Source organism: Manis pentadactyla, chromosome 6 (assembly GCF_030020395.1).
Source record: "Manis pentadactyla isolate mManPen7 chromosome 6, mManPen7.hap1, whole genome shotgun sequence".
NCBI classification, from domain to species: Eukaryota; Metazoa; Chordata; class Mammalia; order Pholidota; family Manidae; genus Manis; species Manis pentadactyla.
Genome location: NC_080024.1, coordinates 138,706,449 through 138,724,989, shown reverse-complemented (window position 1 = coordinate 138,724,989; position 18,541 = coordinate 138,706,449). Strand labels below are relative to the sequence as shown.

General features: G+C 38.6%; 1 protein-coding gene across 1 annotated transcript in view; it reads right to left on the bottom strand.

The window, feature by feature from the left end:
* DCC (DCC netrin 1 receptor) overlaps positions 1 to 18,541 on the bottom strand; it is a 1,164,464-nt gene that overhangs the window by 369,589 nt on the left and 776,334 nt on the right. Inside the window, exon 8 of the mRNA XM_036918577.2 lies at positions 10,040 to 10,196. Within this exon, the coding sequence (XP_036774472.2) occupies positions 10,040 to 10,196 (157 nt within the window). The remainder of the gene's footprint in view (positions 1 to 10,039; positions 10,197 to 18,541) is intronic.

Below are 18,541 nucleotides of genomic sequence, written 5' to 3'. Positions count from 1 at the left end.
AGCAAATAGCTACTGCAATAATCAATAGAAAGCTACCTTTTCACAGAAAAAAACTGGTTTCAAATTATCTATTTTATTTAGTTTCAGCCTGTGCTCCTTCATTAATGACTCAATAAATAAATATGTGACTCAGTTCAGGGTCCTTTACTTGTTCTATTTTGGGGGAAGGATTCTCTAGCTGTAGCTATCTTCTATATGCTGAAAAATTCCTGATAAATATCTCTGGCCCAAACTTCCCTGAGCTCCGAGTTCCTAGTTTCAAGGCCCTACTTGACATTCCCACTCAAATGCTGTAAAGGTATGACAAATACAGCCTGTCTGAAGCTCAACTCATGATCTTCATTCTCAAACCTGGATCTTCTATAGCACTGTATTTTCAGCAAGTTGCTCCATCATCCATCCATTTATGTAAGCCAGGAACTTAAGAACTAACCTTAAATACCTCCTTTGTCTCACCATTAATGTCCTGCCAGTTTTGCTTCCTAAGTATCTCTAGAATCTGTCTCCCCTGCTCCATCTCCACTGATACAACCTTAGTCTGATCCACCATCGTCTCTTGCCTGGACTTCTGGCTTCTGGGCATCCACCTGGCTGACCTCCGGCTCTAGCGTCCACTCTCTAGCCATTGTCATCTTTTCCAAATATGAATCTGATTATGGCATAGATATCCTACACACATTTCTTAGCTTCTCTCACAGAGCATGTTCCTTGCCTTTAGAGCTCTTAATGCAGTGTGTAGTCATTTATTAATCAGTGGAAGGATCCTTCCAGCACTACTAAACTTCTCCCTAAAAGACTGTTGACTTCTCTGTTATTTCCAACACAGTGCTGGACACATAGTCAAATCACATAAGTAACTATAGCTTGTTGAATGAGAAGTAAAACATGTCCTATACATGCATAAAAGTTTGCTACTGTGATTTATTATGGTAAATAAATGACAGAAATCAACTTAGCCATTAAATCAGAAACTTACTGAAAAGAAGCCTGTAGAAGGATTCCATGTCATAATTCTGAAAATAACAAGAAAGCTCTCCCAGGCCAATCCACTAACTATATTAGGAGGAAGCTGGTATGGCAGTTGAGAGCACCTGCTCAGGAGTCAGGCCCACATTAAATCCTGATCCTACCACTTCCTAGCTGTATAACAGAGGTGTAAACTTTTTCATGAAGCCTCACGTGGATAATGTTTTTTTGTGTGAATGAAATGATAATTTACCTAATATAGTCTGTTATCTGGCAAAATAAGTGCTCAGTATTTTCCAATGAGTGGTCCATTATTTCCAACACAGGGCTGGACATGTAGTCAACTGACAAGTGAATAATGGGTCATTCATTTAGATATGGCATTAGTAGATGGCATGTTTTATTTTTCAATATGCAGTAAGTCCACTGGAAAAATTAAGTCACTATTGTCTCACTCAATGTTCTCAGAACATTTTGAGGTAGAAAGGACAGAACTTTTCATTTTACAAAGAAGCATAGTGAAAGGAGGCTAATGGCCAAGGGTTAAGCCAGGGCTAGAATGTGGTGCTTTGGCTTTTGCATCTTGTTCTTTCTCCATCACTACACCTTCCCTCCCTCATAACAAGCTTCGTCAGCTGCACAGTCCTCAACTCTGAAGAGCAAGGAGAGAATATGTAAATACCATGTTACAACTGTAATGCACCATGAATTCTAAAATGACTCCTCCATGTCAATCATGGAAAGGTGGTCTCTAATCCTGAGCAGTGAGCAGAGGTTTTCCGAGGCAGCATAAAGCAATGTAAAGCATACAGTGCTGCAAGTTGGAAGACCCAGCCCAGCCTTTGTTCTGCCACAAAATAGGTGCGTGACCTTGAACAACTCAGAGGCTATCTTGGAGCCTTCCTTGCTTCATTTGCAAAATGAAGATACCAGTCCCTTATCTGCCTACCTCACAAGGTTACTGTGAGGATTAAATTGGATGATGCTCATGAAAGTGTTCTAATTCTCTCATCTGAACTCCTGCAGTACTTTATATGTACCTCTTTTAAGAAATATCTTTTATTTGTATGGTACAGTGAAGAGATCACTGGACTAGAAACCTTGCATTTAAATCTTGCTTCTAATATTTACTAGTTGTGCAGCTTCTTAGGCATGTTTTTTTAGACTTTCTGAACAGAGCAAGGCATGCTCATCTGTAAAATAGAGATTATCATACCTGCTTTATCTGAGGATCATATGGTATACTGTTTGTGCAGGATATAAAGTCCTCTTTAAATATAAATTGTGGACACCTGTGTTCCATTGATTTTCATTTCCAACACACACAATAATTTGCACATGGAATTAGCTAACATGAATTGAGTGCTTTGGGGGCACCAGGCAATGAGCAAATGCTTTAAGCACTAAAATGTTTAATATTCATCCCACCCTTACATGCCAGGTATTATTATCATCCCACATGAGGAAACTAAGGTGCCAATAATTGGCCCAAGGTCACATAGTTAGTAAAATCTGGAGCCAGGATTGCAACCCATGTGATTCAATTCCATAGCCACATGGCCTTAACCTTTTGGCAGCACTGTGTCACACTCCATCAGTAATTTTAGATTATTAAATGAGAGGTAAAATATATTCTATACATGCATAAAAAATTTGCTACTGTGATTTATATATGGTGTCCTGCCCACGGGTTTCAGCCCCAGACCAGTTCACTATGGATTCAACATAACCAAAGAAATGCCAGTAGAACATTCTTGGGATGAAAGGATTATAGACAACTTTATTCCCACAGTGGCAGGTCAATCACTAGAATCCTGTCCACTCAGAGCGAGCCTCTCTACCCCTGCAGCCATCTCAGTCTCTGTTCTCCATGCTGCCACCACTCCAGCCTCTGCTCTGCTCTGCTGCAGCCTTGCAGCTGTGCCACCGTGTTGCCCAGACCACTGGGCAGAGCTCTTTATAAAGAGTCAATAATAACATATTGCCCACATGTGTGTAGTGAGCTAGCCAACCAGGGCCATGTGAGAATCCAGGCCACAGGAACCTTCACTTTCTCCACATATGGTAAATAAATGACACAAATCAACTTAGCCAGTAAGTAAGAAACTTATTGGAAAGAAGCCTATAGAAGAAATTCATGTCCTAATTCTGAAAATACCAAAAAAGTTGGTTTTCTCCCAGGTCAGTCCACTAGCTGGTATGGCAATTGAGAGCACCTGCTTGCGAGTCAGGCCTGCATTAAATCCTGGTCCTACCACTGATTAGCTGTATAACAGAGGTGTAAACTTTTTCTTGAAGCCTCATATGGATAATGTTTTGTTGTGAAATAAAATAATTTATGAAAGGTACTTGGTCTGGTTATCTGGCAAAATAAGTGCTCAATAGATGTTTTCACACATTAGTGTTGCCTCCTCTGTGACCTTAGAAAGGCAATTTACTCCTCCCCCTGAGCACCAGTCTCCAAACACGTTAAGCAGCAAGAAGTTGGATTAAGTAGGAGGAAGTTGGATTAAGTAGCAGGAAGTGGGATTAAGTAGCTGGAAGTGGGATTAAGTAGGAGGACATTAGATTAAGTAGGAGGAAGTTGGACTGTGAGTCCAAAAATTGCTTTCAATTTGAATGATTTTTAGGTACAAAAGGGGGATAGCTAGATATCTGTGAAGCCATTACATATCTTTGAATTCTGGCTTTCAGGGTCTGGGATTTATGCTTTTCTCTGACTTACAAAATGAAGGCACTCAAGGGGTTGAATAAAAAATGTCAACTATAGCACATGCATTATTGACACCATTACCAGTCAGATGGATTAATGATCATCTGAGAGGAATTTTCCTGACAAAATCATTGTTAATTTGAAGCAAATGTTAAATCCACTACCTTTTAAAAAGCTACTGGGTTAAGAAGCCAAATAAATCTATATGAGCACATAATCATCCCAGCTAACCACTCAGAGACATATGGCATGTATTTCTTTAGTTGAGATTTGGAAAACAAAAAGCAAACATGTTTACTGGAATCAAATTTCAAGACCAACTTATTTTTCACGATTAAAGAAAAAGATTTTATTGAACTGCATTCAGCTTATTCATTCTCCTCAGTAACATGTTACACTGGTTAAGGAAAAATCTATTAAGAATATCATATCCGTCTCTCTGCCACCTTTATCATATCAGTTCCAATCAGTAAATGTCTATAGACATCATGATACTAGACATTTGGGTATGGAATTATAAATAAGACCTAACCTCAATCATCAGGGAGGGGAAGATACATGTAGTCAAACACAAAACCAAACAAAAGATGGCAGACAAAGGAGAAATGAATGAATTCTGACCTGGATGACTGTGGAGAGTTTCCCATAGCAACTGACATTTCAGTTAGGGCTTCAATTCAGCAATTACTTTTTGAGTGTTTGCCCTATGGGTTGGATATTGCTTTAGGTGCTGAGAATAGCCAGTGAATAAAACAGATAAAAACATCCCTGCCCACATGAAGCTTATACTCCAGGGTGAAGAAAAGGAATTCTGCAAAAAATAAGTAGAAAGTAATAAAGCTGTTGATATTATAAGAATGAAAAAGGCCTTGGGGAATGCTTAGGATCAGGTAAGATCTCAGGGAGAAGGTGCCATTTTGGCAAACACTTAATGGAAGACACAGAATGAGCCAATTGTATCTCTGAAAGGAGAAGCATTCCAGGCAGATGGAAGAGCAAGTGCATGGTCTTGAGGGAGGAGGATTCTTGTTATATTTAGAAAACACAGGAAGCCAGTGAGACTAGAGGGGAGTGGGGAAATGGGGAAATAGTGAGAATAGTAAGTGATGAAGATAGGAAGGGACAAGGGGCCAGATCAGGAAGGATTTCTGCTTATTCTGTGAATGAGATAGGAAGTCATTGGAGGGTCCTGAGGCAAAGGAATGACACAATCTCATTTACGTTTTAAAAGATTTATTCCAGCTGCTATGGTGAGAATAGACTTGAGGTTACTGCAATAGTTCAGATGAGACATGATGATAGTAAAAGGGGGCAAGAAGTGGTAGGATTCATTATATGTTTTATTTTCATTTATTTGACATTAACTTTTTATTATGGAACATCTTAAACAATAGAAAATTAGAATCATATGAAGAACCACTTTATTTACTTCATTCAGCTTGAAATATGAAATCGTGGCCAACATTATCTTTCAGCAAACAGCAGGTATCATATTGCTTCACAGATTCAGGATATATTTTGACAGTATTACCAAGACTTGATGATGGATTTGGTATAGGGTGAGAAAAAGAGAGGGATTAATAATCACTTCCAGGATTTTGGCCTGAGTAATGAGAAATTAAGACTTCACTAAGATGGAAGAACCTCTGGAATGATAAGATATTTGGAGAGGGAATAAAGGAAAATAGGTATTTGGTTTTGTTCATAAGTTTTTGATGCTCGCGAGAAATCAAAGCTGAAAAATCAAGTAAGAATTTGGATGTACGATTCAGGATTGCAGGTAAAATGTCAGGACCAGAGTTACAAATTTGGAAGGCAATCTCAATTTCTTTAATGCTGCTCGAGATTATGTTAAATACATGAAATATGTAAATACTTAGGAATTCAAAGACTAGTCAGCACAGTCACATATTTCCTACCAGTTATATTCAGCTACAAGTAAGTACAAGTAAAGAGTAGGTAGAAAATTACATTTGCTTGAGTTGGCTTTTGCCAAGAAATTAGTGTGAAATGAGAGAGTAGCAAGCAAAACATTGGTGGGTGTCACTGTTGATAATAATTGGCCATGAGATTTTAGCTGTTTAACAAGTGAAGGGAAGCATGAAGGATGAGAGGTAATGTCAACCTGGTATTGACAAGGACCATGTTAGGACCAGCCAAGTGGGTATCAGTGATTTATCCATGGCTTGAAAGATGAAAAATATTTCAATAGATGGAAAAAGAATCAAATGGTTTTATAAGTAGAAAATAGTGACAAGTTATGACAATAAGTTGTTCATACAAAAATAGCAACTCATGATTATTACTACTACTATTACTGCTCCCACCACCACTACCACCACTACCACCCTTTGAGCCTTATTTTCAACCCCTTTTCCATATTGTCTCTGAGCCCCCATTATTCTGAGCCCCTCCATTCTGCCTGTGTGCACTGACTGCCCTGGCTGCTTTCCTTGAATTCATTCCATTCATTCCCTTAACAGTCCTGAGAAGCAGACTGTGTCTTCCCTTTGTCTGTTATAGCAGAGACATTGCTACAGTTTTTAAGTAATTAAATACATAAAAGCTATACATCTGATAAATAGTAGCACCTATTTCAAATCCAGTCGTTTGGATGTAAACAGCATATTTTTAACCATTATAGGTTATAGTGGTTATATATACACTCTACTTACATATATATTGGAGATAGACTTCCATTCAAAGGAGTTTGGAAGTTATTATGTGCATGGTTTTATACAGAAATTTTATCATATTTAAGAACATTCACATTTTTTTTCAGTAGAGTGAGTGATCCAAAAATTGTATTTCATAAAGATAAGTAGACCTAGTGAGAAGGATAGATTAGAAGGTGAAGAGCTGTTGTCAGAGATCAGGTAAGTGATGATGGAGATCACAGAATAAAGGGAGCATATGGCTGAGCTGTGGCCGAGAGAGACCTGACGGGACTTGACGAATGGCAGTGCTGAGAGGCAGGCAGAAATAAAACATGACTTGGGTATTTTGCTTGGTCAACAGGATGGAAGGTACTAACATAAACCAAGAAAAGAGGAAAATATATTTAAAGAGCAGACAATGAGTATGGTTTTTGGCAGGTTGAATTTAAGATGCCTCCAAGAAATCCATATGGATACATGAAGACAACTGGGCAGAATTACCTCCAGTTTCCACAGCTACATACACTGAGCTCCAAAGAACTCAGGAGACTTACTAAGGTCACAGAGTAAACAGTTGCAGAGGTAAGACTAAAACAAATGCCTGCTTCTTCATGGCATGGATGATCTTGGGAAACAGGCTATCTGAGTATGGGTATTTCTTTCCTTTCATTTTAAAGTCAGGTCAACTTGTAAAATAAAATATAAATGTAAAATAGGTGCATTTTAACTGTTGTTGTGAACTAGAAAGAAAAGCATTTTGAGACACAGCACGATAAAAATTGCAGTGTTCCATCCAATTATTGCACAAACACTATCATAGTCAGCTCAAGCCGTACTGTCCCTCTCAAATCCCAAGGGGTTCCTGATTTGAGGGGTTCCTAAAGATTGCTATGCATTTAAAGCACTCACAAGTTTGAGAGACTAGACTAAGCCTCCCACTTAAATTCTAGCTTCTCCCCGTGTGCTCTCTACTGGCACTTGAATAGGCACCAGGACACTGTGACAGCGTTATGCATCCTGTCCATTCGTCTCCAGAAGAATGAGCCATGATATCCAGGGTTAGTGTGACCTCCCTTCTCTGAACAACTGGGTCCCACAGGGCACTTGCCATTTCTCTCTGTCTCTCCCCTTCTTTTTCTCCCTTTCTTTCTCCTTCTCCCTCTCTACATCCCCTATGCCGCCACCACCCAAAACACTTCATATATAGAGATGCATAAAACAGGTTACATTTCCTTTGGCTGGCAGACTTTACAGAAAGTGAATTCGGTCCTCATTCAAGGGTGAAAGGGGAAGCTGCCTCCTCCCAGACACCTGCGCCTAGCAATGGGTGTGCACTTGAGACTAGTTATACGTAAGAGGAAGTTTAAGACGGAAGAAAAGATGTGGAATCAGGACGCAGCCAAGTCAACAGGTATTTTATAAAGATCCTAGCTGCCCCCTCAAAATACTCAGCTACCAAAGAACCTGATGACAGTGCTCCCTCCCTGTGTGGGGGGCACAGGAGGCCTGTCAGGTACACTTGTAAATGGGTGTTCTTGTCTATAGAATCTTTGGATCTGGCAACACAGTGTTTTTCTGAAGCAACCTGAGCTTTCACATACTGATCTCTTTGATCACCTTTAACTGGCAATACAGAAATCCCGAAAGTTGATGAGGAGAGAAGCTTACAAGACGTCTAAGGAATAGAATAGAAAGGTCCATCAAGAAAGCTTCCTACCTTTCTGATTCCTTCTAAGCAAGATGTTTACAGAGTGGCTTTATGCTTAAATAAATTTCATGTTTAAAAAATTTAAATTTCATCTTAAATAAAAATGTTCAAACATGAAACGTGCTTAAATTCAAAAGTACTTGTTCTAATATCAGTAATTACAGATATATAATAATACCAATCACATTGGCATTTGATTAATATTACAAAATTCCATTTCAAACAATATGGCAAAATAGATATTGTGTGAATAACCCTTTTATTATGGCACACCTAAAATGCTGGTGAATTATTCGAAAATCTCTTTTATTTAAAAAAAAATAGTTTTTATCCATGAACATGTTAGCAGTAAAGAGAATTATCATAGTGCGAAGGCAGACCTGTGGAGCTGGTAAATTTGCCTGAGGGTATTTGCCCTCCAGTAGATGTCTAGAGCTAGGATTCTTAAAAACCAACAGAAGAGAATAGGAAACAAAGCTAAGAAGGGTGTAAGTTCTGATTAGAGAACCTTCCATACAGACAGGATCCTGAAAGCAAACCTCAGTGGGTAAACTAGAAAATGAAATTACTCTCATGAGAGAACTGGAGAATTTACATGCTGGTCTCAACCCTGGTTTAGTTCAGAAGAAAAAAGAAAATCTCTCTCAGATTTTCTCACCACTAGTCTGTTTATTCATTTGAATTGATATGTTAAAAATGGCTGAAAAACAAATGTTATCATATTTAGTGGACTTTCCAGTACCCAATAAATTGTTAGTATGAGACCCAAATGGGCCAATAAACCTTAATAAAAAGTTTGCTTAAGTGATCTAATTTTGGTAAAGCAAACCCTCCCATGAAAATGTACTTTAAACCTTGGCCTCATAAATTCCCTCAGATAAATTTTTAAGGACTGGAGTTACCAATCAAGAATAACCCAAATATAGGAGGAAATAAGCCACTTTGAGGAAGAGTCAGCAGAAACAAATTGCTGAATCAAACTCACAAAGACTACAGATAGAATGATTAAATATGGAATATAGAATAAGTAAATTCAATAAATTTAAAGAAATAAGATGTATTACACAGCTTATTCCTGTAAGAGAGACTGAAACTTACATAATATCTACTTTACACCTATAAATCACACTTTATAGTCTTAAAATCATGAAACATTTTAGGGGGCATTGTTGAAAAAATAACAGTAGATTGTAGTCTTGAAACCAGACACATACAGCTTCCTTTTGCCTAGAAGTGAGGAGAAGCACAGAAGGTCTACCTAATACTCAGTGCTCTTGAATGACCTTTACACCTGCCAACTAATTTAATCCTAACAAAAACCTTGCAAGCTAAGCATTATTATTTCCCCCTTGTGAAACAGTAAAGTGAAGCTCAGGGAAGTTATGTAGTTTTCTTAGGTTCACGAGATGTCAGTGGCAGAGTTGAGATCACAACCCAGCCACAGTGGTTCTTTCATACCCCATTTGATCCACATGCAGCCCAATTCTCTTCTCTATCACTTGGAAAATCAAGGAAATTAAGAAAATATATACTCATAATGTGGTGGGGGTGAACACGGGGAAGGCAGTATAACACAGAGAAGACAAGTAATGATTCTATAGCATCTTACTACACTGATGGACAGTGACTGTAATGGGGTATGTGGTGGAGACTTGATAATAGGGGGAGTCTAGTTACCATAATGTTGTTCATGTAATTATACATTAATGATAGCAAAAGAAAAAAGAAAAAGAAATAAAAAGAAAGAAAATATATATTCATGTGCTTATATTTCCTCCAGAAGGTTTTCTAAAATGGCTTCATTTGATTCTATAAACACTGCCACTTTAAAATACCTCACAGGCCATGGAGATATATTATCCTCGTTCAGTAATGAGTGAAGAGACTCCACGTGGTCTCCAAAGCCCCTGGTCGAGATCTCCCGCAGCCACCACTGGGCATAGTATACATCTAAAAAGACGGTGGATTATGCTGGATTTTCCTGGTAGCACCTACCTGTTGTCACCTTCTCTGGAGAAAAAGACTGTGAAGGTTTGAATGTTCCCTTTTGCTTCTGCAGGTGGGCGCCAGCTGAGGCGGACAAAACGACTGGAAACCAAGACAGGAACCACATCTCGGGGAGCAGAAGGGAGGACGCTGGAGCTCGGCACAGCTACGGAAGAAGGAGAGGAGGCCATCAGAGGTGCTGGTGCCATGGAGGGAAGGGTGCGGGAAGGCAAAGCAGACCCATTAGCAAACACGGAAGGGAACATTCACACAGGTGCTACGAGGAGGAGGAAAGAAACTGGGGAGAGCAAAGAAAAAGGAAATGGAATCAGAGGTATATTAAATTTCCTTGGGGGTTACAAAAAGGTGGTTAACTAATAACATACATAACTCTACTTCATATTTGGCCAGATTCTATTACTCATGGGCTCCATGGCAATAAAAAAAAATGTTCTGTTTTAGCATGAAACAGGGAAACACAGCCATGAACTTACACATATCGGAAAATGCCTCAGGTAACCAATCCGTTATTACAAAACCTTTTTCCCCTCAGATTCTGTGTATGCTGTTTTAGATGTCATTTGGAGGAGCTTTTGCGTGTTTTCTCTAAGACCACAGAAAACTAAAAACACAAAATTAAAGTTGATGGAAGCAAACAAAATGCAGAAACAGTCCTCATAGACTATCTGCTAGTAAAGGAAATGACAGAAAAAATCCTACAAGACAAAGATAAACAATTGCATTACGCTTGTAGACTACCATTGTATTTATATAAAAATTTAACAACTGTTATTCATTGGAATAACTGATTCATCCACGATTGGAAAATTCATTTTTCAAACATTTGGGGTGTTGATTATTTGTGATACAATTTTTCTATTAAATGTGTATGCATGTGTGCATGTCCCTGTGGGAACATGAATTCATAATTCATCTTTGCTAGATATCTCTGTTTTCTTTTTATTTGTTCAATTCCCCAAGGCTAGAGAACATGTATTTCATCTTGATAGGTGATTTTTAGCCTCAAAACACAAGTCCCCATTTGCCTACATTTAATTTTCAAACTGGCCCTTGCAGGCCATTTTCTCTAGTTCTTATCAGTTAAGTCTCCATTTTTTGCCTTTACTTTCTCTGGGGTCTGGCTGACTCAATATTCCTGCTGTGAACTAAACTCCTGTTAGCTGGAAAATCCATTGTGCATGGAGGATATCATTTACTGATGGTTCCAGAAACATTATCAATTTACAATACATACCGGTTATACAGAGAAAGAGATTTTAAAGAACTGTAGAAAGCTTTCAAACTTATTTCTGGCTCTATAGGTTCTTAGAAGCCTTCTTTATGGGTAAAATTTCCCCTTGCTTGCTTGTCCAGCACAGTATTTGAAATAAATGGAAGACTGGCAGCATGTTAGTCAATCTTTTGTAGCAGAGTGTTGAAGGGAGGTGCAAAGGTTAATGCCTGGGTATGTAGCATCTCTCTCAAACATATGGGTGATATTCAGCCTCTTGACAAGTCTTTACTTCCACGCACCATAGAAAAACTCAAGTTTGCACAATGAAGTTAATTTATCCTCTTCCTGCCCCCCTGGTGCCTACTCAGCCTGCTTAACTCAGTTGTCTACAGTGTCCACTCAACTGTACAGTTCAGAAACCCACAATGTGTCCCCTATTCCTGACTCTCTCACTGACCCCTTCCTGAATCCCCCTCCTGGATGGTAAACCTACTCCATTTTATCTCTGCTGCCACACTTCCTAACCCCCATCATTCTCTCTTGCCAGAATCACCCCAAACGTCTTGCAGCTCCTCTGCTTTCATTCCACTCACCTCTCTCAAATGTATTCTCTCTATAGCATCTGGAATACACTTGTAAAAAGACACATATGGCATCTGGTCCTATCACTTCTGTTTAATTATCCTCGATGTCTACTGTTTTCTAAACTTCCTCATTCTGCCTGCTGACCTGGCTCCTGTTTATCACTTTTCTTAGTTTGGCTTCCTCTACAAAGAAGCAGTAAGAAAAGGATTTAAGTGAAATTACTTTATTTGGAAGGTGATCCATGGAAACACCAGTCGGAAGTCAGGAAGTGAGGTGGCAGGAAGTGAGAGCTAGAAAAATTGAGAATCTGGCAGTTATCCCTGTGGGCAATGGAAGAGCAACCTCCCCGAGGACTCTCTGAGTCAGTACAGCACAGGTCTCTGTGATCCACCCCTGAGGGAAGCAAGCTTGGTTATTTATTCACCACTTCTCTGCCATTGATTGTAAGTGATTCCAAGGTCATTAACCTTCAGCATAAACAGCTTGGTGTGTTCCTGTTGCCAGGAAAATAATACCTTCTGAGCAGAGGCTTGTAGATGTCCAAGGTAAGCAGCATTCCTGAGCTCTACTCATTCATAAAATATTCATAGAGCGCCTACCCCAAGCCAGCCCTTTATCTAAGCATAGAGGGGAGAGTGGTGACCAACAGATGAGGCCATTTCCCCAGGGACCTCACATGGAGGCTCCCTGGCTTTCTGATGCTTACACTAAGCAGGCTCTCTCCATGCCGAGCCTCTTGAAATTTCCTAGGGCTTTGACACATAACATCTCATCCACTTAAATTCCTACTTTCCCTCTTGACTTGGATGCTGTTTCCTCAGAAAGACTGACTCAGAGTATTTGCAAAGTATCTAACAGACAATAGTTAATATCTATACTATAAAAGAATGTCTAAAAATCAATAAAATGATGAAGAATCTTATTTTAAAATATGGTTCAACCTGACAAATGTTAAAGGAGATGTGCATTAAAATAAAATCTAAGGTAGTCTGTCAGAATAAAGTCTATTTTTTAAGAAATCTGTCAAGAGTAGCAAAACTTAAAAGAATGTTAGTACCTAGTATCGTCTTGGACGTGGTCCTCTCTTACACTGTCAGTTGAAGTTTGTAAGAGTACAATCTTTTCAGAAATCGATTTGGCAAAATTCTTTAAAATGAAAACTATTCATACATTTGATCAGTCTCATGTCTATAAATTTATCATTTAAAAAACAACTAACATACCCGCTTTACCAATGCATCAATATGAAATCACAGAGAGCACATTTCTCAAAATGTAATACTTTCACATCTGTCTCGGATAAAGAAAATGGGATCCTTACTAGAACTTTTACTAAAGACTTTAAGGAACAAAATGTGATCAATGATGACTTGAAGAAATCTTTTTGAGAATGTCCAAAAAGTTAGAAAAAATGGTTTTTAAAAGAACAGGAGATATATCTTCAAATCCTTTTACCCCAAGAGCACCTCACTTACACATGGCATCACATCAAAACTGGGCTGGAGTTGGCTTCTCCGCCCACTCAGGGGCTGCCAAGGAGAGCGATGGGAGCCCGCACAAAGGCGCTTTTCTCTCCAGGCCTCTGGGGGTGTCTCCTCTGGGAGGTAGACTCAGGCGGCACATATAAAGCTCAGAATGGAAGTCAGCATGGACTCTCTTACTTCAATTTAAATAGATACTATGTGACAAGGAAGGGACACATTTTTAACAAAGGAATGGCTTCTTACTTTATACAAGGGAATTAATTTTGTTCTTACTAATCCTGCATGCTTTCTCTCAACACTAACTTGTCTTTGCATAAGGTCTCAGGAAGGAACCAATCAGGACTTCCTTTCTTTGCTCTCCAAATGCCTCATCCCCAGTCTGGCCCTAATCTCCCTGGCCCATTACTGTTGCCATGGCTACAGCTTCTTTATCTGTTGTCATGGAGAAGAGGTGAAATTTGCCACTGTAACACGGTCCTTTAATTTTTTTCTTAAGAACCTCTTTCTGAAAAAAAATTATCACAGCAAAATCCAGGAAAAGGATGTGATTTCTGACAATAATGTAAATTCAAATATTAGAAACTTTGACACGATGGGAAAAAATAAAATGTTTATGATGTCACACAATAGCCTTGGTAACAATTATGTTATTGGGTTAACTTTTCTATAAAGCCACCTTCTGTCTAGACACTGGATTTTCTTCCAACAGATTTTTGTGATACCATGTTTTTGGATGTTGATTTTTCTCTGAGCTTATTAATAGTGCCCAACCTCCACTCTCTTTGAAGCATGTGAAAGGTGAGAAACTGTATTCATAAAAATAGAAAAAATATTTAATTTGCATTATCAATCAACCAATAAGATTAATTCCTGTTCATTCCTCATGTTAACTTAAATACTGTAAATATAGCCACCAGATCAACTATATGCCTTGTTCATTTTATCTCCTTATTAGCTTGAAGATTTAACAAAAATAAAATATAAACAGATAATATTAATGAAATGATAGGAACATTTAATTGTCCTAGAAGCAAACATCTATTTCTTTTCTTTTTGGATATTTTTCTTATTGTTGTTCCCTTGATACCAAATTCTAACTTTTACTTGACTAAATGGAAGAGTAGATAAAATTTAACATTTGGTTTGAAGTTTTTATAGTTCACAAAGTAATTTCACAAACTTACCAAAAACAAGCCTGGCTATATATGGTTGAAAGTTACAAAGAAAAACATTTCCTAATAAAGTTTCATATTATTTTCAAAATTCAAAGAATCATGGTTTTTGAGCTAGTGTATTAAAAACTTTAGTAAAACTAAGAAATGAAGATTTATTTAAAATCAGTTATTTGAAGCCATTTTTCATTTTAAATTAATATGAGATGGAAGCTAATGAACTCTATCTCATTAACTCTTAATCTTTACATTAAAATTATTGGGTTAGTATCTAAAAACTAATATGTATTGTATGTCTATCAAGCCCCTACTGTTATTCTTAAAACAAAGCATTATTTATTTTTAAGCCATGGATTTTATCCTGAGAGACTGTGAAAGTAATTTGAAGACATTAGGTATATGCATGTAAGACAATTATAAAGTATGAGACAGTCTCTTATTACAAATAAGATACATTCTAGGTTTTTGGTAGAAAGGTTGTTTAGAAGTCAGAACATACTAACTCACTAAACCATTTATATTCTGTTTCCAGAAACCTATTTAATTGATCATTTTATAAACTATCATAGTAATAGCACAATGGCATTAGATCACACATGTCTGAATTTTATTTGGTAAAATCGATTTCTGTACCTAATCATTACTCCAATCAATACTCATGGAGGGACTGCTGTGTGTAAGGCCCTGGAAAAAGGCCTGTTTTACCATTTCCCAGTTCCAGGGAGGAAAGCCCGTTCAGTAACTGGTACTTCTCCCCACCGGAGCTTCACCCTCCAGGACCTATGTGCTCCCACATGCACCGCGGCTCCTCCCCCCAGCTCTGCTTTCTCGGTTGTCTTGGGCAGGCGTAAGACTGAGCAAGGATCCCGCTGGAGGCCTCTGGGGGTGGGGAGCTGGACTTGAGGCGTTTCCAAAGGCGTTAGTTGCAGACCTAGCTCCTTCTCAGCTCTCCACACTGAACTTGCCCGGTTCCACGAACACCTCATGCTTTTACCTCTGCTAGCTTCTGCATGCTGCTGTCTGAGCTGGAATGCTTCCCTCCGACTCTCTGTTGCTTTGCCCTGAGCTTCTCCTTCCGGTTTCAGCATAGGTGTCACCTCACTGATCCCCACCCTGGCCTAGATGCCTCGATTCTGGGCTTTCAGAGGACCAGGATAAGTGCCCCCTCAGGACACTTCCAGTACTTCAATGGGCTAGTCACTTCCTGGTATCCTATACCAAATTATATGCTCTGTAAGAGTAGGAACTAAGTCTTAATTGTTCACCACTTGAATCCCCAAATCTAGCACAATATATCTTAGTCACATCCTAAGCATCTAATACATTCTTGCAGTGTTTGCTAAATGAAGGGCTTTGCAAATTTGTGAAATTATAATGTTCAGACTTTGACTAGAAGACTCCTTTTCAGAACTCTACAAAATGGGTATTTGGGATTATGTACTAGGAAGGGATTGAGTTATTACTGGCAGCTGGTTATACTTATTGTCACTCTGCTATTAATTACAAAACAGATTGAAAAACAAATTCAGAAGAAGGTTCCAAGGGAATGTAGGGTTGGGGAGAGAATATTTCATTTTGAAACAACTGCTCCTGAACTCTAACTATGTGCCAAACAATGTAGAAGGTGTATTCATATGGGAATAGTGTCTAAGAGAAATAATGCTTTCATTACGAAGAATTCATCAAAGAGAACTGCCAGGCCAAAGTTGTATCCTAAAAAGGATTGTCTGTGGCCACATAACGAGAAAAGACAACAAATCCTGGAAAGTATTATCATATCAGCAGGGATAAGTAATCTCCCAGAGTTTGAAGTCTTTTCAAAAGACAGAACGAGAAAGAAAGAATCTGGTAAACTGGTTAATCAATACATGTGTGAATGAATAGTTTTACACTCAGATCTGTACATTGTATTCTTTATTTTCACCTTGTTTATCTAAGAAAGTAGCTTTAAGAGAATTTATCCAACATGGAACAAAGATCTGAGGCAGCTTGGGGGGTAGCAAGCCCATCATTTATGTAAATAAATGGATTTGACTAGAAAACTGCCATTAAATACAGGGAGGTTGATCCCTGCTCTGACACCCTTCGACTATATGATTTGGTAAGTTATTTAGCTTCCCTGAGTCTTATTTTCCACATTTAAAAGTTGATCCAAAACATTTAACATGCAGGGTTAAATGATGATGGTAAATGATTTCAAGGGATGCTCACGGTAACTTGCATATGATTTGTATTAAAAAATTATTATTTGTCTGTCTTTAGATCCAGAGAGCAGAAAGTCTGTTTCTCCTGCCCATGTCTGGAAATGTAGGAATCCTACTGGAAAGGCTCTGGGAAAGATTTGGGCTAAATCTGATAGGCCACTTAAACTGGGACAAGAGTGCTTCCTTCCTAAAAGAACAGGACTTGGTCACCTCAGTATCTCTCCCTATTTCCTTTATTAGGTTGCAGAGAAAAAAAAAATCTGTCTTTGTTTCCCCATTTTTACCATCCCACATGCTTACTCTTACAAGACTTTACTTCATTTCAGATCTCTTTTCTATTTTTTTCATAAATCTCTGTACCCTTTCCATCTATCACCGTGTGAGGCCACCTTTTATCAACTCTTCTATCACTGTCTTTTCCTGGCATCTTCCACCAGCTGCAAGAGTTCCACTTTTACCCAATCCTCAGTCCCCTTTGTTTCCATCCTTTCCCTTGAGTTTACATCTTTGAATTCCAGTCATTATTTATCCCTTCTCTGTGCCCAGGGTCCCCAAACATGCCATTTCACTCATTCCCCTGTCACCAGAGCTTTCTCTAGGGACAAAAACTGACAAGCTGTGACATCTTTCCTCCCATCCCTCATGTGCCTTTATCTACGTGCATCTCAGCCATGTGGCACTTTGTCCTGGGCTGCCATGCAATCTTCTCCAGCTGCAAGAAACATCTAAAGAACATGTGCCTTGCTGATACCTATCAGCATGGCAGGCTTTAAGAAGCAATGCTTCTCCATGTGATTTCCTTTGGTAATAAGACACCACCAAAGTAAAAGAGCTGACAAGCTGTGTTGTTAAGAAAAAATAATTGAATCAGCACTAGAGAGTTACATCTTCTTGTTAAGTAGCTGATTTTTTCTTGCAAGAAACTCAAGTAAAAGGTAAATTGAAGATAATACAAATTAAGTAAGAGGAACAAAAGGTTTAAGCTACTCTCTTCAATAATGCAGATACTTTTAAGAACTTTTACTGTTGGTGATACCACATGACAAAATAAAACAAAAAGCTCCCATCAGAGTTGAAGGCTCAATGGGTTCTCTGAATGGCAAACTGCCAACTCTACCCATGGCATTTAAAACACATGATTAAATTATTTATTTAAGGATACAGTAGCAGTATAGCTGAGGAAATGCTCATTGCCGAGATGGGCTCATTTCCATTTTCTGAATTGTCTCTGAGAAATCAGAGTTTCGGAATGACAGAGTCACCAAACGGTATGTTTCTGATGGACAGGTTGGGGATGGGTGTGCGGGAGGCACTCCAGCCCAGGCGTGCTGCCGGGCAGGGTTTTTTTTAAAACATCTGTGTATACAGCACTTGCTTCTAACCCCTAGTCACTCATCCTTGAATTTTATAGCCATTGAAGCAAATTAAAGAGAAATAAGAATAAAAAATAAATAAAACAGGATGTAAAACTAAGATAAATTATTACTTATTGCAATTAAGTTTATACACGTAGAGCCTTATGAAGCCATTGTAAAACAGCAGGGGCCACAGCAGTGTATGAAGGGCGCGTTTCCTTAGATTCCTGTTTCTTTTTGAGTTTGTGCTTCTAGACCTAACACATCAGCGGGGACAGAGAGAGAGACAGAGAGAGAAAGAAACAGAGACCCATTTCTTTCTCAACCCCTGTCTGGAAGATGGTGAATATGGAGAAATTGGGTACACAGCTGAACGATCACTCATGTAAGCTCATCTTTTTTCTTTTTTAATATACTGCTGTGAGAAAAATGATAGTAAAGCTGTAAACCATAAAAAAGGCTTATTGGCCCAAACCT